Source organism: Vombatus ursinus, unplaced genomic scaffold (assembly GCF_900497805.2).
Source record: "Vombatus ursinus unplaced genomic scaffold, bare-nosed wombat genome assembly UNPS02014894.1, whole genome shotgun sequence".
In the NCBI taxonomy this organism is placed as follows: Eukaryota; Metazoa; Chordata; class Mammalia; order Diprotodontia; family Vombatidae; genus Vombatus; species Vombatus ursinus.
Genome location: NW_020954672.1, coordinates 337,874 through 354,649, shown reverse-complemented (window position 1 = coordinate 354,649; position 16,776 = coordinate 337,874). Strand labels below are relative to the sequence as shown.

The window sequence follows — 16,776 nt, the reverse complement described above, 5'->3', positions numbered from 1 at the left end:
GGGAGGAAGAGGGAGAGGAAAAAGGAAAAGGAGAAAGGGGGAAAGGAAAGAAGTGTGGGAAGGGGGGAGAAGTAGGAAGGGAATAAGGGAAAAGGGGGAGACAGAGATGGGGAGGGTGAGGAAGTAGATGGAAAGGAAAAAGGGAAGGGAAATGGGGAAGGTGAGGGGGAGAGTAAACAGAACATTCCAATATGTACCAATATATTAATACACAGATATGGAAAGACAACTATCACACTCTTTTTTTCTCAACAATTGGGGTCTGTTGATCCTATCTATTGTGTAAATGAGTAGCTTTGTCATTCCAGGGTACCCTTTTCCCATCTCTAATGTGTACCTCAGTTATCCCTCCTATTTTTCCCTCTTTCCTCTACTGCATGACTTTCAAGACTCCTGTCACTCTCCCTTTCCAAACCCCCAGACTCAATGGATGAGGCAGGGGCTTAAGTCTTCCCTACCTTCTCAATACCATTACCCCACTCTTCATGAATCATCATTTGAATTCCAAGGCTTCTGGCTATGCCACCCCCTTTTTAAATCTTAGCCACCATCATCTTTCTCTGTGCCTCATCCACCCACCTATTCCTACCATCTTAAAAGATTCCAGTCTCTAACTCAAGTCCACACTCTCCAATACATCCCCTATAATATGAGCATCCACACTGATGACATTTGATACTCTCACCTTTAGGTTCCTTGCCTTTCTTAATTAACTTCATTCAATGACTTTGAGAACTATATGCTAGCTTATCTTACAGAGTTGTTGTGAGGATCAAATGATTTAATAAATGTAAAGCACCTTAAAAAACTTAAAACCCTCCAATAGTATGAGTTTTCTTGAGTGTACCTATTAATTTTTTTTTAGTTTTTCTTTTCTTTTCTTTTCTTTTTTTAATTGGAGGCAATCAGGGTTAAGTGATTTGCCCAGGGTCACATAGCTAGTAAGTGTCTGAGACCAGATTTGAACTCAGGTCCTCCTGACTCCAGGGCCTGTTGCTCTATCCACTGTGCCACCTAATTTCCCTGGCCTATTAATTTAAATGTTGTTGCCCCCATTAGGATTTGAGTTCCTTGGGGGAGTGGGGAGAGAGAGGGCAACTGTTTTTGCCTTTCCTTGTATCCCTAACACTTGGCACAGAGTAATCTCTCAATAAGTGCCTATAGTTTTTAACAAGAAGTATATTCTGGGTGAACTTGCAAGGCTCTAGGGATACAAAAACAAAGTGGCCCCCGTCCTTAGGGAGTTGATTGTCCTCCTCTGCAGATGACCACGTTTGTTCCAAATCCATTAGGCACCAACATGACCACACTCTGTATTTCATTATTAAGAGGCACTCTTGCAGCTCTGAGGTATCTCCAAGGATAACTGCCTCATGTGCCATTTCTTCCAGTGAATCTATTCTCTACTAGCTACTTCTCCTACTCTTCCCTCAAGAGTACCAACCACTTGCTAGCTATCCTGGGTTTCTTCTTTATCATCAACTCTATGACTAATTACCTCAGTACTGTCCCATCTAGGACTGTAGTCTGTGTGCCCCCCTTATCTTCCACCGAGGCTACCTGTAATTCTGGACTGCCCCCACCCTCTCAAGCCTGCTACTTGGATATCACTGGCCCAGCAGAGATTCATAGATCAATGGAAGTGATACCTTTGTTGAGCTCCCATGGTCTGGGGCTTGTTAAGCCAGTGCAAGATGGGCTGGGAGGACCATGGCTGGGTAAGTTTTGGAACCTGGTGGCAGATAGGTGAATCTGAGGGTTGGTTGGTTGCCTGCTGGGCCAGGAGTGCTGGATACTGGGTGAGGAGCTTGGATTGCTGCTTCAGGAATGTGTGAAATGTGGCAACATCTGGGTCAGAGGGTGATGATGCTGAAGGGACTGAAGATGCTATCCAAAGGAAAGGAAAGTCAAAGGAATAAGCACCCGTTGGACAATCACTACCTGGCCCCACCATATCCAGAACCAAAGAAAAAAGGCAGCAGGCCTAGACTACCAAGTATATCAAAAAAGGAGGTGGGCTAGGCCTCTTGAGAAGGCCTCTTTGTGGCCTTGAGTTTTATCTGTGGAAGATAAACCCTACCTGTCCTCCCTAGTGCTTATTGCCCTCCCAATAACATTCCCAAGACTAGACCCCCCCCACCCAATAATCAATGAATAAATAAATATTTGTTAAGTACCTACTATGTGCCAGGCACTGTGCTAAGCTCTAGGGATAAAAAAAATGAGGCCAAAAGATAGCATCTTCCCTCAAGGAGCTTGTAAACTAATGGCTCTTTCTCAGGTGGAAGAGAGAAGATGGAAGAACTTGCCTTCTTTTATGTCCCTAGGGGATCCAGTTCTTGGGCCCTTTGATAAAAAGAAGCTATCCTTAACTTACCATATAGGGCATGGGCCTCCCCTAACTGGGAGAGTAGGCCCATTTCCAGGTAGGTAGCCATAACATTGAGGTTGGTAAGCAGGGAAGCAAGCAAGGAATGGTTCCCACTCTGTACCTATGGAGCAGCAATCAAGATCAAGGTTAGATATTAGCAGTAGATGTGATAAAGAAGAACATTTACTCAGCTGAGACCTTGGACCAGGAAATGTAATTGGGGCATTGAACTCACAGGGTAATATAGGGAGGAAAAGTGAGGTGAGTAGAGAGTTCAGGGGTTTGGGAGGTTCCTAGGGATTTAGAGAAGGTCTAGAGTGTTTGCATGGAGGTGGGCGAAATGGCTTTACCAGGTGGTAGGGCAGGTCATTCAGGGCCTCAGGGTTGCAGTTATGGAAGGTACCCAAGTCATCAGGGTCACACATCCTCCAGAGCTGAACTGTAGGGGACAGATGGTAGGAATATCCAAGAAGTTAGATATAGGACAGGGTTTGGAAACCAGCACCTGGCACTGTTCTTTATCCCACTGGACAGTGAGCTCCTTAGCATCCCCTGGCCAGTTTCCCTTGGGACATGAGAAGTCCTTAGTCCACCCACTCAGATCCTGAAAAGAAGGGGATTTGATCAGAGGCCCCATAGGGTATATGATTTTCCTAATCCCAGGTCAAGATCACCCTCATTTAATGCCCTGCTTTGACTGCTCCATTCTAATCACCTGCAATGAGGACATGTGCTGTGGTCTTCAGGCTGGGTCTCTTCCTATAGCGCAGTTCAACTGCTGAACTTAGGGGCCCAGGAGGGAGGTGCAGCTGGGCTCCAGGAAATTCCAGGGACCCTACTCCCAGCAAACTGGCCATTGCAGGGAGTAAAAGTAGGAGACAAACAGTAAAGATTTTGACCAAGCTATGGGGAACCTGTACCACCTCACACTGGAGGGAACCTTATATACTGGGTTTCAATCCTGTCTTGGGAGAAGAGGAGTTTGGGACTGAAGTCAGAGTGGTTTGTAGGGGATCTCTTAGATGAGAAGAGGACCACATGATACCGAGAAGAGTAGGCATGGTTTGAGTTGGCAGGGCCATCTATTACCTGCGCAGACTACGGAAGAGGTAGGTAAAGGGCGCCATAGGATAGGGGTCTCCTTTGTTTCTAGCAGCCATAGCTTCTGCCCAACCAACAGTCTCCAAGGGTAGTGCCCACCAAGTACTTATCACCCCATGAAGCTGGTCCAATGTTAGACCTGCAATCCAGTATAACTTTCAGTCTCTGACCATCCCCACAGTGTCTCCCAAATCCTTTACTAAATCCCACAGTGTCCCCATTCATCTATTACTAAGTCCTGTAGTGCCTCAAATCTCTCACCAAACCTACAAAGAGAATCCTCCCCAAATCCCCTGAGGAGACCACCTTCATTTCAAACTCAACTCTTATCTCGTTCCTCCCTCTGCCCCCAACTTAATTCTTAGCACCCCTCTCACAGGCTGAGTCCCAAACCACCCTTCTACCAAGTGCCTCCCTTGTTTATCCTGTCCCTGAGGACTGACCACTGCGTGTGACATGGAGGGCGGCTAAGGCAAGAGGTAAAATGTCAGAGCCATGCTCCTGCTCCAGGACGCTTAGCATGTGCTGTAGCAGCAGAGGCACAGTGGCTGGTAATGTCCGAAGTTGCTCAGACATCTAGGAAAGAGTCCAGGGGTCAGAATACATTTGTTAATGTGATAAAGATGATATAGGAAGGACTGGAGTGGGGAGCGAACATGGGAAACAGAAAGGATATAAAAGGGAGATGGGGATATAGGAAAAAGAAAGGGGGATAGAGTGGAGGGTTAAGGGAGAGGGAAGAGAATAAGGAAATTGGGTAGATGAATGGTTGGGAATGAAGGAATAAAAATCAGAAGATGAGAATGGACTACTGGTTATGGGGTGAAGGGAAAACAATGGTCATGGAAATGGGAGACAGTGGAAAAGGGAGTTATCTCCACCCCTGACCTGACCTGCTCATATAGTGTGAAGAGACGAAGGTGATCCGTGGCCAGACGCAAGTAAAGAGGCAGAGCCGCCCCTCGCTTTGCCAGCAATAGCCGCATCTGGAGAGATGTGGGTGAAACTGATGATGAGGAGGGACTAAGACCTCTCTTCCTGATCATCCTAAACTCTGCTCTTCCCACATCCCTTCCACCACAACGCAGACCTCCTGAAGAGAGATCTCTCCTGCTTCCACACTCCTAAATAATGGGACCATCTCACTACCACGTCACACAAATCTGTCTAGCATCTTCCCTACTGCCTTAAAGTCTTGCCAACTGGGCATCAGAAGCATAATGCCTAAGGGCTTAGTCACTTCTCAGTGTTGGGATTGCTCAGATGAGGACATAACGAGACTCCTAGCACCACCTGGAAACCTGAGACAAAACTACTAAGCTGGAGTAGCTCTTTTCTCCTTGCATTAGGGTCAACTAGACTATGACGGCTGCAATACGTGCTGTCATTTCTGATTTGTCATTATTATGCTCCTTTCCCCTAAGTTTGCTATTCGGGATTTCTAAAACTGCAAATGCTATCTCTTTTAATGAATTGACATTGTATCAAGGAAGAACTGTAGCCCCTTCCTTCCCTAGCTTCCTTCAAGGCCCAGCTAAGATCCCTTCTTCTATAAGAAGCCTTTTCTGATTCCTGTTAATGCTGGTGCCCTTCCTCTGTTGATTACCTCCAATTTATCCTGTCTCTAGCTTGCTGATACATAGTTGTTTGAAAGTTGTGCCCCCTGTCAGACTGTAAGCACCTTGAGAGCAGAGACTGTCCTTTGCATTTCTTTGTATCCCTAGTGCTACTAAGAAAAGGTCCCTGAAGTTCTGGTCTTCAAAATCTATCATTCTAGGCACATGACCTCACTCTTATATTAGTCCTCAGGCTCCCTTTGTACTCATCCCATCATTCCAAGGGCTCTCTGCTCCCAACCTGATTGTTGAATGATGTCTCCTCCAGCCGCTTTCCATACAGGGCCAGCTCCTCCCTCACCAACCGCGCTCGTGCTGTTGGTTCCAGAGGTCTTAGAGCCACCACGTGAGCATCTCGACGACATTGAAGGATATCCACCAACCCTGTGTTTGCTGACATACTCATGACCAGGTGCACTTTCTTTGGGAAATGAGAAATAAAGAGAGTGAGGCGGTAGATGGTCCTTGCACCCCACAGCCATTCAAAATTATTCCCAAATTCCTCTACTTATTTCATCTGTTAATTTCCCTATCCCCCAGCACATACCTGAGGCAGGATCTTTGGAATCCAATCTGAGATCAGTTGACCACTTTGGTCCCCTAGTTGGTCAGCTCCATCAATGACCAGCACTAGAGTCTGGCCAGAGCGTAGGGACTGAGCAGATTTGGGAAGCAGGGTTTGTAGCTCCCACACCAGTCCCCTGCATGTGGAGAGAGAAGACGCCATGGATATCTGAGTGCAGTGAGCAGGAAGAGATGGCAGCCTCCTATCCCAAGGAGGGATGCTACTTACTACTTGTACTACATGGAGCAAGTCACTTAACATCTTGGGACCTGAGTTTCCTCATCTACATAATCAGAGCATTGGATGAGCTCTTTAGCTCTAAATCTATGATCCTGTGGTCTGACAGGGTGAGGAAATGCTTAACAGGGAAGCTTACCGGTAGGTAGTTGGGAAAGGCCTGGAGCACTGAAGCTGAAGGTGCAGGTAAGTACAGAGGCGTCTGAGCAAGGTAAGGACATAGCTTTGATCAGGACGGGCTCCGACGAAGTGGAAGAATACTTGGGAGCCCATGGTGACCCCACAGGGAGCCTGTAAGGCTGATACTAGGGATGACTGTGGAGGTAGGACAGGAGAAGCTGTAGCCAAAGACTTATCCTTAAGAGTCTTGTGTCCTTCTGTTCTCTTGACCCAGCATACATAACTCCCATCACCCTCCTTCCTCCCAACCTCAACCCTGCCTGTACCAGGAAGGCTGTCTTGCCCTGTCCAGGTTCCCCGGTCACTAGGCACAGACTACCACCATGTTGCTGTAGCTGCTGGACAGTGTCCTTCAGGAGGTGGGGCCGAGCTGGACTAGGTGGACACTGTAGCTGCTGAAAGGCTGACTGTACAGTGTCATCATTCTGAGTGGATTCAGTATCTTCCAGTCCCGACTCCGGCTAGGATGGACATGGAGAAGAGAATCTCAGGGTGAAGGGCATAGCTGTCCTCCATCTCTGGAGTCTGGCATCTGCTCCATGGCTCCCCTGTCTCAACCTACCTACCAATCACCTGCTATAAACCTCTTCAATACCCCAATGTGCATGTTGTTTGTCATCTCAATGTCCCCTCCTAGCCCCCTCCCAGTGATCATCACTGACCTGTAGATAGAGTCTCTGCAGCTGCTCCCACACATGTTGTAGCACCATCTGCCCAAACTCTTCCAGTCCCTTCACATATGGCCGGCCTGCAGCCACCCCACCCCACACACAAGAGTACCTAGAGGCAAAAGGAGCACCACTCAGAGCCCAATCTCCAACCCTTTCTCCATACCACCCACACTGCAGGTCTTCTGTACACCCCACCCCCAATCCAGAGCAGGTGCTACCTCTTCCATCTTACCTGTGGCAGGCGACACCCTCCTGTTTGTCCAGGTAGCTCTTCAGTTCTGAGATTCGCTCTGCAGCCTCTTCTGACTCAGATGCAAAGTCAGTTTTCCAGGCATCTGGCACAGAGCTGGCCAACCAGAGACATGCCCCAACCCAAATTATAAGACTAGAACCCAGCTTCCCACCAGAGAGGATGGAGATCCCACAGAACACCACCATGCTTTGAAATATGTATTAATCCAAGGCTATCCTGGGCCTACAAAGAGAAGCCATGTGCTCTTTCTGTCCTTCTGTTCCTTTTTCTAGTATCACAGTCAGGAATGCCTATGGGGTGATCAAGAAGGAATAGCTTCCGGTATTCAGGATATGCCATGGGTGAGAGGAAGAGGACAGTACCCAAAAAACAAGGTTCAGGGTTTCTGTGGAGCTGAGTCCTGTGGATAGCAGACAAGGTACCTGAGGAAGCTGGAGTCTCTTAGGTAGATGAGAGCTGGGGAGAAACACTGATGGCAGGAACTTCTATTTAAAAATTGCATCACCTCCATCTCAGTCACAGAACGGCCAGATGGATAATCCTTTGCCTGAGAGGTGTGAAGAGAGCCATGGGCTAAAGGATGCCTCCCTTTCTCAAGACCTTATTCTAGAGTCTAGGCAGGTTCCCATATTCCTTCAATAATCTTCCTTTATAGAGGCTAAGGAAAAAAAGCCAATAGACCCTTCCTATTGGATCTAAGCTTGTCCAGCCAATTGACACATAATCCTTAGGAGGAAACCCTCATTCTAACATGTTCCTTCCTTCCCAAATATGCCCTTCATCCTAGTCTTAACTCCCTATCACCTATCTAAAATCCTCAGGAGAGGGAACATAACATAATGGCAGAGTGCTGGGTCTCAAAATCAGAAGACCTGGGTTCAAGTTCAGACTCTGCTGCTTACTTCCTGAATAACCTTAGGCAAGTCACTTAAATCAACTCATCTCCATTTCCTCATCTGTAAAAATGAGGGGTTTGAACCTCCATGGTCCTTTCTAACTCTCAATCTGTGAAACTATGAGTCCAGCAAGACCTGACCCCACCTCCTTGGCCTAGATCCCATATTTTTGGTGCCTTCTACATGCCCTCCCCTTTCCCCAGCTGCCTCACCCAACTGAAGTGTGGATGGTCAGGGAGGCTGTAGTTGGGAGGAACATAGCCATAGCGAGAGCCCAGGATCCCCACAAAGAGTTGTGAGTTTTCCACCTCCCCTAAGCACAACTCCAATTGTCTAGAGAAAAAAGGGAGAGAGAAGGAGAATTACAACAGATAAGGAGTGCCATTGGATGGGGGGAGAGGAGAGGACAAACAAATTAATATATGAGAATAACAGTGTTAAATGATGGAAATGGAACAAGAACCATCAGTTACAGGGAAGACAAATTGAGGTAGAGAGATAGCTAATTGTAGAGTGGTAACTCTGGAGTTAGATAATAGTTAAGAATAGATGAGTACCCACATTTCTTCAATACCCCCAAACTGCTACCCCACCTATTTTGTCTCACATATCTATGCATATCAACTCCAAAATACCCTAAAACTCTCATGCCCTGACCCTTTGCCTCCCACCTTTTCCAGGCACCCACCCATGTTCATGTGGGTCTCCTCTAAAACCCCTCAGCAGCCCATATGTTTCTGGTATTCCAGGACTACATCACCTATCCATTTCCCTTACCCTTCTGCACACACCTGTCTTTTTGGGTCTCCTCCTCAGTAACTCCCCAGCGCAGGTCAATGCCACGTACGTTGATTTGGTAGGGGGCTGCACGGGCCTGTAAGGCTGGTAGCACTGAGCGCAGCAATAGGTCCCGTTCCCCATGCATATCCCGGAAAGTAGAGGAGATGAAAACACGGACACTGCGCCAGCTGGAGGCAGAGCAGGGCATAGGGCTCAGCATGGCTTAGCTTAGAGATTACTCCATACCCAAATCCCAAAGATTCTGCTAGGGCCCTAGCCTAGCCTTAGTCAGAAGTAGACCTGGGACCCAGAGACATCAGTCAGTGGGTATAAAAGAAGCCAGAGAACAGTTCTTTTGGGGATCACTTGTCTATAGCCTTGGCTTTGGAAACAGAATGTAAACCTTACTTTTCCCTCCCAGTATTTACTGCTTTCTCTATATCTTAAACAACTCTCAGCAGATATTTGTAGCATGGGTAGAAGGAGGGGATCTGATAGGAACCTTACCCCTGGATCTTATAGAAGGGGTTCACCCCTACCCAGAAATGAGGAGCCATGACTCTGTGTCCAGGAAAAGGTGTCACTTCCAAAATTCCCTTTGTATGCCAGAGCCCATCTGCCTTTTTGGTTTTCCCAATCCACCCTACCCAGACTAACCTATGTTGAGGAGCAGGTACCAGGGGGCCTGGTACCCTGTCCTCTAAGGGCCTATCAGGTAGAGTCTCTGCCTCCCCTCTCCGGGGTGGGATCTTGAATATCTTATCCATTTGGCCCACATGTTCCAGAAGACGAGACATCCCACGTTCTGAAATAAACCTAAGACATATAACAATAAGATAAACAATAGCCAAAGGGATTGAGGGGAAGGGTGAGAATCAGAGTACTAGATGGGTTTCCCATTGATCAGGGGCTAGCAACTGTAAAGGATCCAAGGAAGGACTTGTCAGCAGATGAACAACACATTTGGTCCTGGTTTAAAAGAGCCTCAGAGTATCAGACCATGCTTCTCATAGTCATCAACAGATTCACTCTTTAGAAAATGGCTATTGTGAGTATAGGAAAGAGTAGTAATTGAGGTTAAATGAATGTGCGGTCAGGTCTGCCCAGCTTAGAACTTCTTAAAAAAGAAGGCATTTGATTAAGATTCAAAGACAGTGCTGTAAGGGGAATGACTTAAGAGGCACTGGAATTTCAGAGGAACAAAAATGGGCTAAAAAATGAGGCTAAAGAAAGATGAGCTCAAGCAAGGCTGAGAGTGATGGGGAAGTTTATAATTAGGAGATGGGCTTTAATTTGGATGGGGAAAGGAGTGTAGGCCACTAATAGCTCATGAGTCTTCCTAATCCCCCTTGACCCCTTCCCCTCCCATTCCAATACCCAGGGCTCACTTCAGTATTCCATCGGTGCAGCCTGTGAGAATGACATCATTGGGGTTCATACTGGGTGAACTGGAAAGGGGAAAAAGAGAGATACTGATATAATATGGCCCAAATGAGAAAAAACTGCAATAGTAAAAATCCAAAATTAGAAAGGGCTGCCTTCAGAGTGAGTTTCTCATCAACACAGGTTTCCAATGCAGAGAACTTGTCAAGGTTGTTACAAAGAGGATTTATTCTTTTGGTAGGTGTCGCATGCAATTCTGCATGCACTTTCTACGATACTACTGTAAAGGGAGGAAGCATGGGATTCCTTACCCCAAGTTCAACTGATGTCAGATAGAATGTAGTCATATAGGATGGGGTTATTTAATGTGTAAATCAGATGTGTTTATGCTTATTAGGTGAGAGAACATCTTTCTGTTTGGGTTAAGAAGAGAAAAATGTGATTGGCTCAGCAAACTAATTAGCCATCCCTCTGGCTCTAACTGGCTAAACCTTTGGATGAATTTCAGAGTTCAGAGACTTTGTAAGGTAGGAGCTATCTATGGAGTAGACTCTATGCAGTAGGTAAGGAGAGAATTTTTCTGTCCTCTTTCCCTACACACTGGTCACATTGCTTTGAAGGTGAGTTACTGGATCAGTAGGAGACATGGAATCTGTGGGGAGACACACCCTCCAGACAGACACAGATATAGAGAGGACTGTCCCCTGCAGGAGAAAGTAACTTCAAGGTACCAGATAGAAACAGACCCAGGGAACCCAACTGCACAATCTGCTTCAGAAAGATTCTAAATCTAGGGAAAGCTATGTGAGTACTCCATGAAGAAAGAGAGGTCTTCCAGGCCCGTGATGCTAAGAGTCATGAATTGCTTTTTGTTATACCACTTTATTATAAATTTGAGCCCACTATTCCAATGGACATGATATGTATTTGTGGGAGACTGTACTCCAGAAGGGGAATGATTTATAATTACTATTCTTGTTATGCCACTTGAGTAAATGCTTTAGATAAGAACAAATTTAATCTACTGACTGGTGGGCCTTTGTGAACTATACTTTTCAAGTTGAGAGTTACTCCCGGAAACAGAGCTACTCCACAGCAGATACAATCCCTGAGTGCAAGCTAATAGTGTAGGCAGGGGTGGTACTATACTGCACTACCAGAACCAGAGAAGGGCACACTCTAACACACCAGGACACTACGTCTAGCTACTGGAAAGGATATACAAGGTGAGACTGAGACTGCCTGAGCCCAGGTCATAGTCCAATACAGAGTTGTAGACCCCAGGGAAAAATTTTTTTTAAATTTGTGGTGGGGTATTGATAGAAGACAGAGTTTGAGAGCTGGAGACTGAGGTCACTGGATAGATGAAAGAGATAAGAAAAGACTCAAGGGAACAGCAAGGTTGGTTAAGAATAGGAGAAACTATGGCAAGTAATAATAAATTGTCTCCTCCTTGCATCAGGTGATTATGGAAAGAAGGATGCAAGGAGGACAAATAGACAGACAGCCTTACCCAGAATACATCCCAGTTAAATCAACTCCAACAAAAAGGCATTTAGGATTCACACGCTGCCAGAAGAACTGCTTGGCAGACATTAGCGCAGGGATAATCATGGTGTCACCAACGAAGATAACTGTGTCTATCTGTAGAATAAGTAGTACAAGTGCATATCAGAGGGAAGAAAAAGTTAGAGGGGCTTTGCTGGGGATGTGGGAGAATTGATAAAGTGTAAAGAAGAGAGTTTGGGGATCTGCGGAAGGACATGCTCCCTTGACTCAAGAGTAATGCAGTTGACATTCCACTTAGGAGCACATAAAGGAAAGGGGTAAGGTAAGGAAAGGGTTGATATAGGAAGTACTGAAGGACAGCACACATTTGAGTCTACAAGAGAGATGTGGAAAAGCTGGAGTTAAATTATGAGGGTCAAGAGAATGGTGTATCAATAACTCGAGTTAAGAAGTTTGGGACTTGGAGACAAGGGTTTACTTTCTCTGAGTCAGACTTACCGGCACCCGCTCAGTGACCATGTCCAGCATGTATGTAGCAAATGGATGATCATTTGGTTTTGATTTCTTTACACCCATGTCCTGGGACAAACAGGATCAGTATTTGAATCAGGAAGAGAGGAATGAGCAGTTTGGTCACTCAGGCCACCTCTGGTACATATCCATCTCTCTGTCTATTCCTACCCAGAAGGGCTATTTCAGGTCCATCCATCTATCTATCCTTGTGCTCATCCAAACAGACTATCCTTAGGCCCACCTGATTTATCTATCTTTCCTGTACCAACCCAACCAGACTTTGCCCAGGCCTTCGCCTATATCTCCCCTCCACAAACCCTCCCCAGCAGAGTAGTCAGGCTCACCTCTATCTGTGTCTTGAGCTCAGTTGCAGTTTTCAGGATGCCCTCCTCTGGATTAATCACAGCTTTCTTCAAAGCATACTTTTTACAAAATAATAGGTCAGCTTGCTCAGCACGGGCCATAATCATTGCAACCAAAAGTAGCACATGATTTGGGGGATTCTATTTGAGTGAATAGAGTAATAGAAAGAAGGTTAATTCCCTATTTTAAAAACAGACTCCTACCATAAGTAATGGTGACTATGGAGAACTCAGAGAAGCACAGAAAGACATATGAAATGATGAACAGAGAAAGTAGAAAAAGAGAACATTTTACATTTTGATAAATAATATGGAATCATCATATATTTAAAGACATTAGCAAGTGACATATTCAAGTCAAGAAGGCCAAAAGAATCAGGAAAACTAGGATAATGTGATATCTATATTAAAGTTAAGACACATAGCTTTTGGGGAAGGCTAACATTTGGCAAATAATAGAAGTTTCAGACCCTTTGTACAATCATTTACAATATGTTGGGGTTATGCGGGGTAGAGGGCATTTCAGGATGCATGCTCATTTTTCTTAATTTTTTTCTCATGTCTTTATTCATATCTATCTATATAGATATCTATATTTATCTATATAGATATCTATATTTATCTATATAGATATCTATATCTATATCTATGCCTATAATTTGCCAGTGGAAATCAAAATTAAATTTTTATTAAAACAAAAACAAACAAATATACTCTCATGTGGTCCTGAAGTTTGAACTACTCCCCCCAGGCACCTGTTGGGAGGGGCAACTCCCAAGGGCTGTTGTTTGAGGACATGACACTTGGGGTCAACAAGTGGTGTCTTGATCATCCCTCTGGAGACTTTTGAGGGGGCAACATCCTTCAGGGGATTGTTTGGAATACAACCTGAGAGAAACTATTATTTTCTATTATGTTAATAACCCATTCTTAATTAGGATCCAGGCTTTTAATTTCCTAATTCAAGAATCAGCCCTCAATCAAAAATCAGACTAGTCAGTTGGTTAGTGTCTGAAGGACATGTCTGATAGATGAAATTGCCCTAATCCTCAGGGAATATAGGGAGGGACCGACCCAACTAGGAGACTTTACTCCTATTTATGGTGTAAACAGAATCTAATCTAGGTGAAATCTTGCCCTTAGGGAATAAAGTCCACATCCTTGCACCCCTGAAAGGTTTAAGGTATCCCAGTTCATGGGGGAGAAAACCAACCAGAGTGATCTGGGTGGAGATGGATTCCTCTGTCCAGATTGCTGGAGGTGGCTGAGGCTCATGATCAAGCCACATTCTCAGCAAGAGGAGCTGAAGACTTTTAGACCACCAAATAGGGTTGATTTCTCCTGTCATGGGTATTCCTTTTCTTAAAAAATATTGAAGGCATTAAGTTTCTCCATTAGGGGTTTTTGGTTATTGAAAGAAACCACTGATCATCAATTTATTAATTATTAGCCAGCCCAATTAATAAATTGATTATTGACTACCCAGAAATTCTGTCTCTTGGGTTTTTCATTTGTCACAAACCACCAGTGACACAGAACATCAAGCACCAAGCTATAGTTGGGGAGGGTGATGGAAAACTTGTGAGGGGACTTTCAGGATGACTGACATAAGGGGACAGGCTCTATTCAACCTACCTTAACAATGTTGTTGAGGGTAGACAATGATAAATTTACATATAATAACTTTTAAAGTAAAGAGTATTTTTGTAGTAACAAAGAATTGGAAACAAAAGTAGATGCTCATCAATTAGGATATAGCAACACAAATTGGGGTACATGAATGAAATGAAACATTACAGTACCCTAAGAAATGGAGGAATATGATGGAAGAAACACATAAAGATCTACATGGACTGATATACAGTGAATTAATCAGAGCCAGGAAAACAATATACATAATGACTACAGAAATGAAAACAAAAAGAACCACCACCACAAAATAACTGAAAATGAATGCTGGGAAATTATAAAGAAGAAACTTGGCCCCCAAAAGGGAGATCTGAAAAGATACCTCTCCTTACTCCTTTGGGTATAGAACACTCCATACAATGTTAGAATTTTTTTATATATATATTGATCATTTTGCTGAATTTATTTTTCTTTTCTTTAAAAAAAAATTGTCAGAGGATGTAGAAAAATTGGGGCACTAATACACTGTTGGTGGAACTGTGAATTGATCCAACCACTTTGGAGAGTAATCTGGAATTATGCCCAAAGAGTTATAAAAAGGTGGATATCCTTTGACCCTGCAATACCATCAGGTCTGTTTCCCAAGGTGATCAGGGGAAAAGGAAGAGAGGCAAATGGAGGGAATGGAAGATGGAGAGAAAGAGAAATGGAATGAAAAAAATTTCCTTCATAGAAAAAAGTAAAATATTTATAGCAGCTCTTTTTTGTGGTAGCAAAGAACTGAAAATTGATGAGATGCCCCCATCAATGGGGGAATGGCTGAACAAATTGTGGTATATGATTGTGATGGAATACTACTGTGCTATAAGAAATGATGAACTGGTTGATTTTAGAAAAACATGGAAAGACTTGCATGAAATAATGAAGAGTAAAATGAGCAGAACCAAGAAGACATTGTATACAATAACAACAGTAATGTTTGAAGAACAACTGTGAACCAGTAAGTTATTCTAAGTATTATAAGTACTCAAATTAACTACAAAGGACTTATGAAGGAAGATGCTATCCCCTCCAGAGAAAGAACTGAGAAATAGGAGTATGCATAGTATGGTTTTACATACATATATAGATATTATACATACACGTATACATACACACACACACACATATATACATACATACATATGTGTGTGTGTATCTGGGTCAAATAGTGCAGGCTGGGGAGGTAGGGAAGGAGACAGTTTGGAACTTAAAATGTAACCAAAAAATAAATAAAATTAAATTTTTTAAAAAAGTAAAAAAATTTGTCTTAGGATGGTTTTCTGGGAGGAGAAAGAGAAGGGATACTAGGGGAAATACAATAAAAATCTATTTTAAAATAGTAAAAAGTGCCATACATAGTATCAAAGATTTATAGCTCTAAGGGACCTTAGAGGTCATTAGGTCCAATTGCCTCATATTATAGATAGGAAAACTAAAATATCGAGAGGTTTAGTGACTCACTCAAGGTCACTAAGCTAGTGTCAGAGTTGGGATTTGAACCCATGTCTTCTTGACTCCAAGTCCAGCATTGTTAGCCACTTTGCCTCAGGGCCTCTTTTACATACAAATATGACATATTTATTAATAACAATGATAACAAACAAGGCTGGAAAATACACAACAGGGATTTCCTGTCTGTAAGCAGAAGGGGATCAGGCCTCATGCCTAGTAATAGAACTCAAGTCCTTGGAAAATTCAGGAAAAAAGGGCAGCCTGCTTGTGGGGGACTTGTTAGGGATAGTCAGGTCTAGGGAAGTAGACTACGTTCATAAGGGTCTCCAGCACCCCCTCTACCTTCCAACTCCTCATTTTAGCATAGTCCTATTATATCCTTCCTCCCTCTTTTTGTTTACCCTTTTTTTATCTTGGGGTCCACTAGGATTGTAGACAATCAGGGTGCGTCCAGGCAATGGTGGTAAATTGTGTTGCACAGATATGTTCATAGCTGTTTCCAGGGCCTGTTGGTATCGTTTCATCATCTCCCAGTCTCGCTTCCACTGGCTATAGGAGACAAAAAGACCCCAGAAAGATACCCCAAAGTTTATTTCCCTACTTTTCTGAGGAAGGATAGGAGGTTGTTTCAGGGAGCACATAGAACCATCCTCCTCTCCAACTCCTCATCTGCACAGCAACCCCCTGTAGCAGGAGGTGTTGACCAAGGCTCTCCCAGTCTTCCCTCCAACAACTCCTCCCAAAATGTTCTCATGGAGAAGAAAGAGGGGATCCTTCCAAGGTTTCTACCACAAATCACATATGATTATGCTTGGATGGCAATAATAATAATGGCTAGCATCTATACAACATTTTAAAGTTTGCAAAGCACTTTACGTATTATCTCATTTTATCTCCGCAACAACCCTATGAGATAGGTGCTATTATGATCCCCATTTTACAAATTAGGAGACTGCTGTAGAGGGTGTTTAAATGACTTGCCCAGGGTCACAGAGTGAGTACTTCAGGCAGCACTTGAACTCAGGTCTTCTTAACTTTAAGTCTACCTAGCTGCCTTTAAAAGGCTCATTTCAAGCAGCAAGACAATTGAATTTACTTAGGAAAAAGTTAAGACAACTAGGAAATAAAAAGGAGCAGAGGCAAAATTGAGAATTCATATGGAGAAGAGAAAAAACGGAAACAAATGGAACCAAGTCACAAAATGACCTGAGAAATA

General features: G+C 44.0%; 1 protein-coding gene across 1 annotated transcript in view; it reads right to left on the bottom strand.

Annotated features, from left to right (window-relative positions):
* Positions 1-16,776, bottom strand: part of TEP1 (telomerase associated protein 1) — a 53,073-nt gene that overhangs the window by 12,982 nt on the left and 23,315 nt on the right. Inside the window, 23 exon segments of the mRNA XM_027842953.1 lie at positions 1-9; positions 1,558-1,887; positions 2,378-2,492; positions 2,722-2,810; positions 3,087-3,220; positions 3,461-3,611; positions 3,916-4,048; positions 4,366-4,458; positions 5,330-5,509; positions 5,636-5,789; positions 6,030-6,205; positions 6,337-6,531; positions 6,733-6,850; positions 6,974-7,087; positions 7,417-7,541; positions 8,103-8,223; positions 8,682-8,858; positions 9,328-9,486; positions 10,059-10,118; positions 11,567-11,697; positions 12,061-12,141; positions 12,420-12,578; positions 15,962-16,109. The exon segment at positions 1-9 is cut by the window's left edge and continues 35 nt beyond it. Of these exon segments, the coding sequence (XP_027698754.1) occupies positions 1-9; positions 1,558-1,887; positions 2,378-2,492; positions 2,722-2,810; positions 3,087-3,220; positions 3,461-3,611; positions 3,916-4,048; positions 4,366-4,458; positions 5,330-5,509; positions 5,636-5,789; positions 6,030-6,205; positions 6,337-6,531; positions 6,733-6,850; positions 6,974-7,087; positions 7,417-7,541; positions 8,103-8,223; positions 8,682-8,858; positions 9,328-9,486; positions 10,059-10,118; positions 11,567-11,697; positions 12,061-12,141; positions 12,420-12,578; positions 15,962-16,109 (3,152 nt within the window).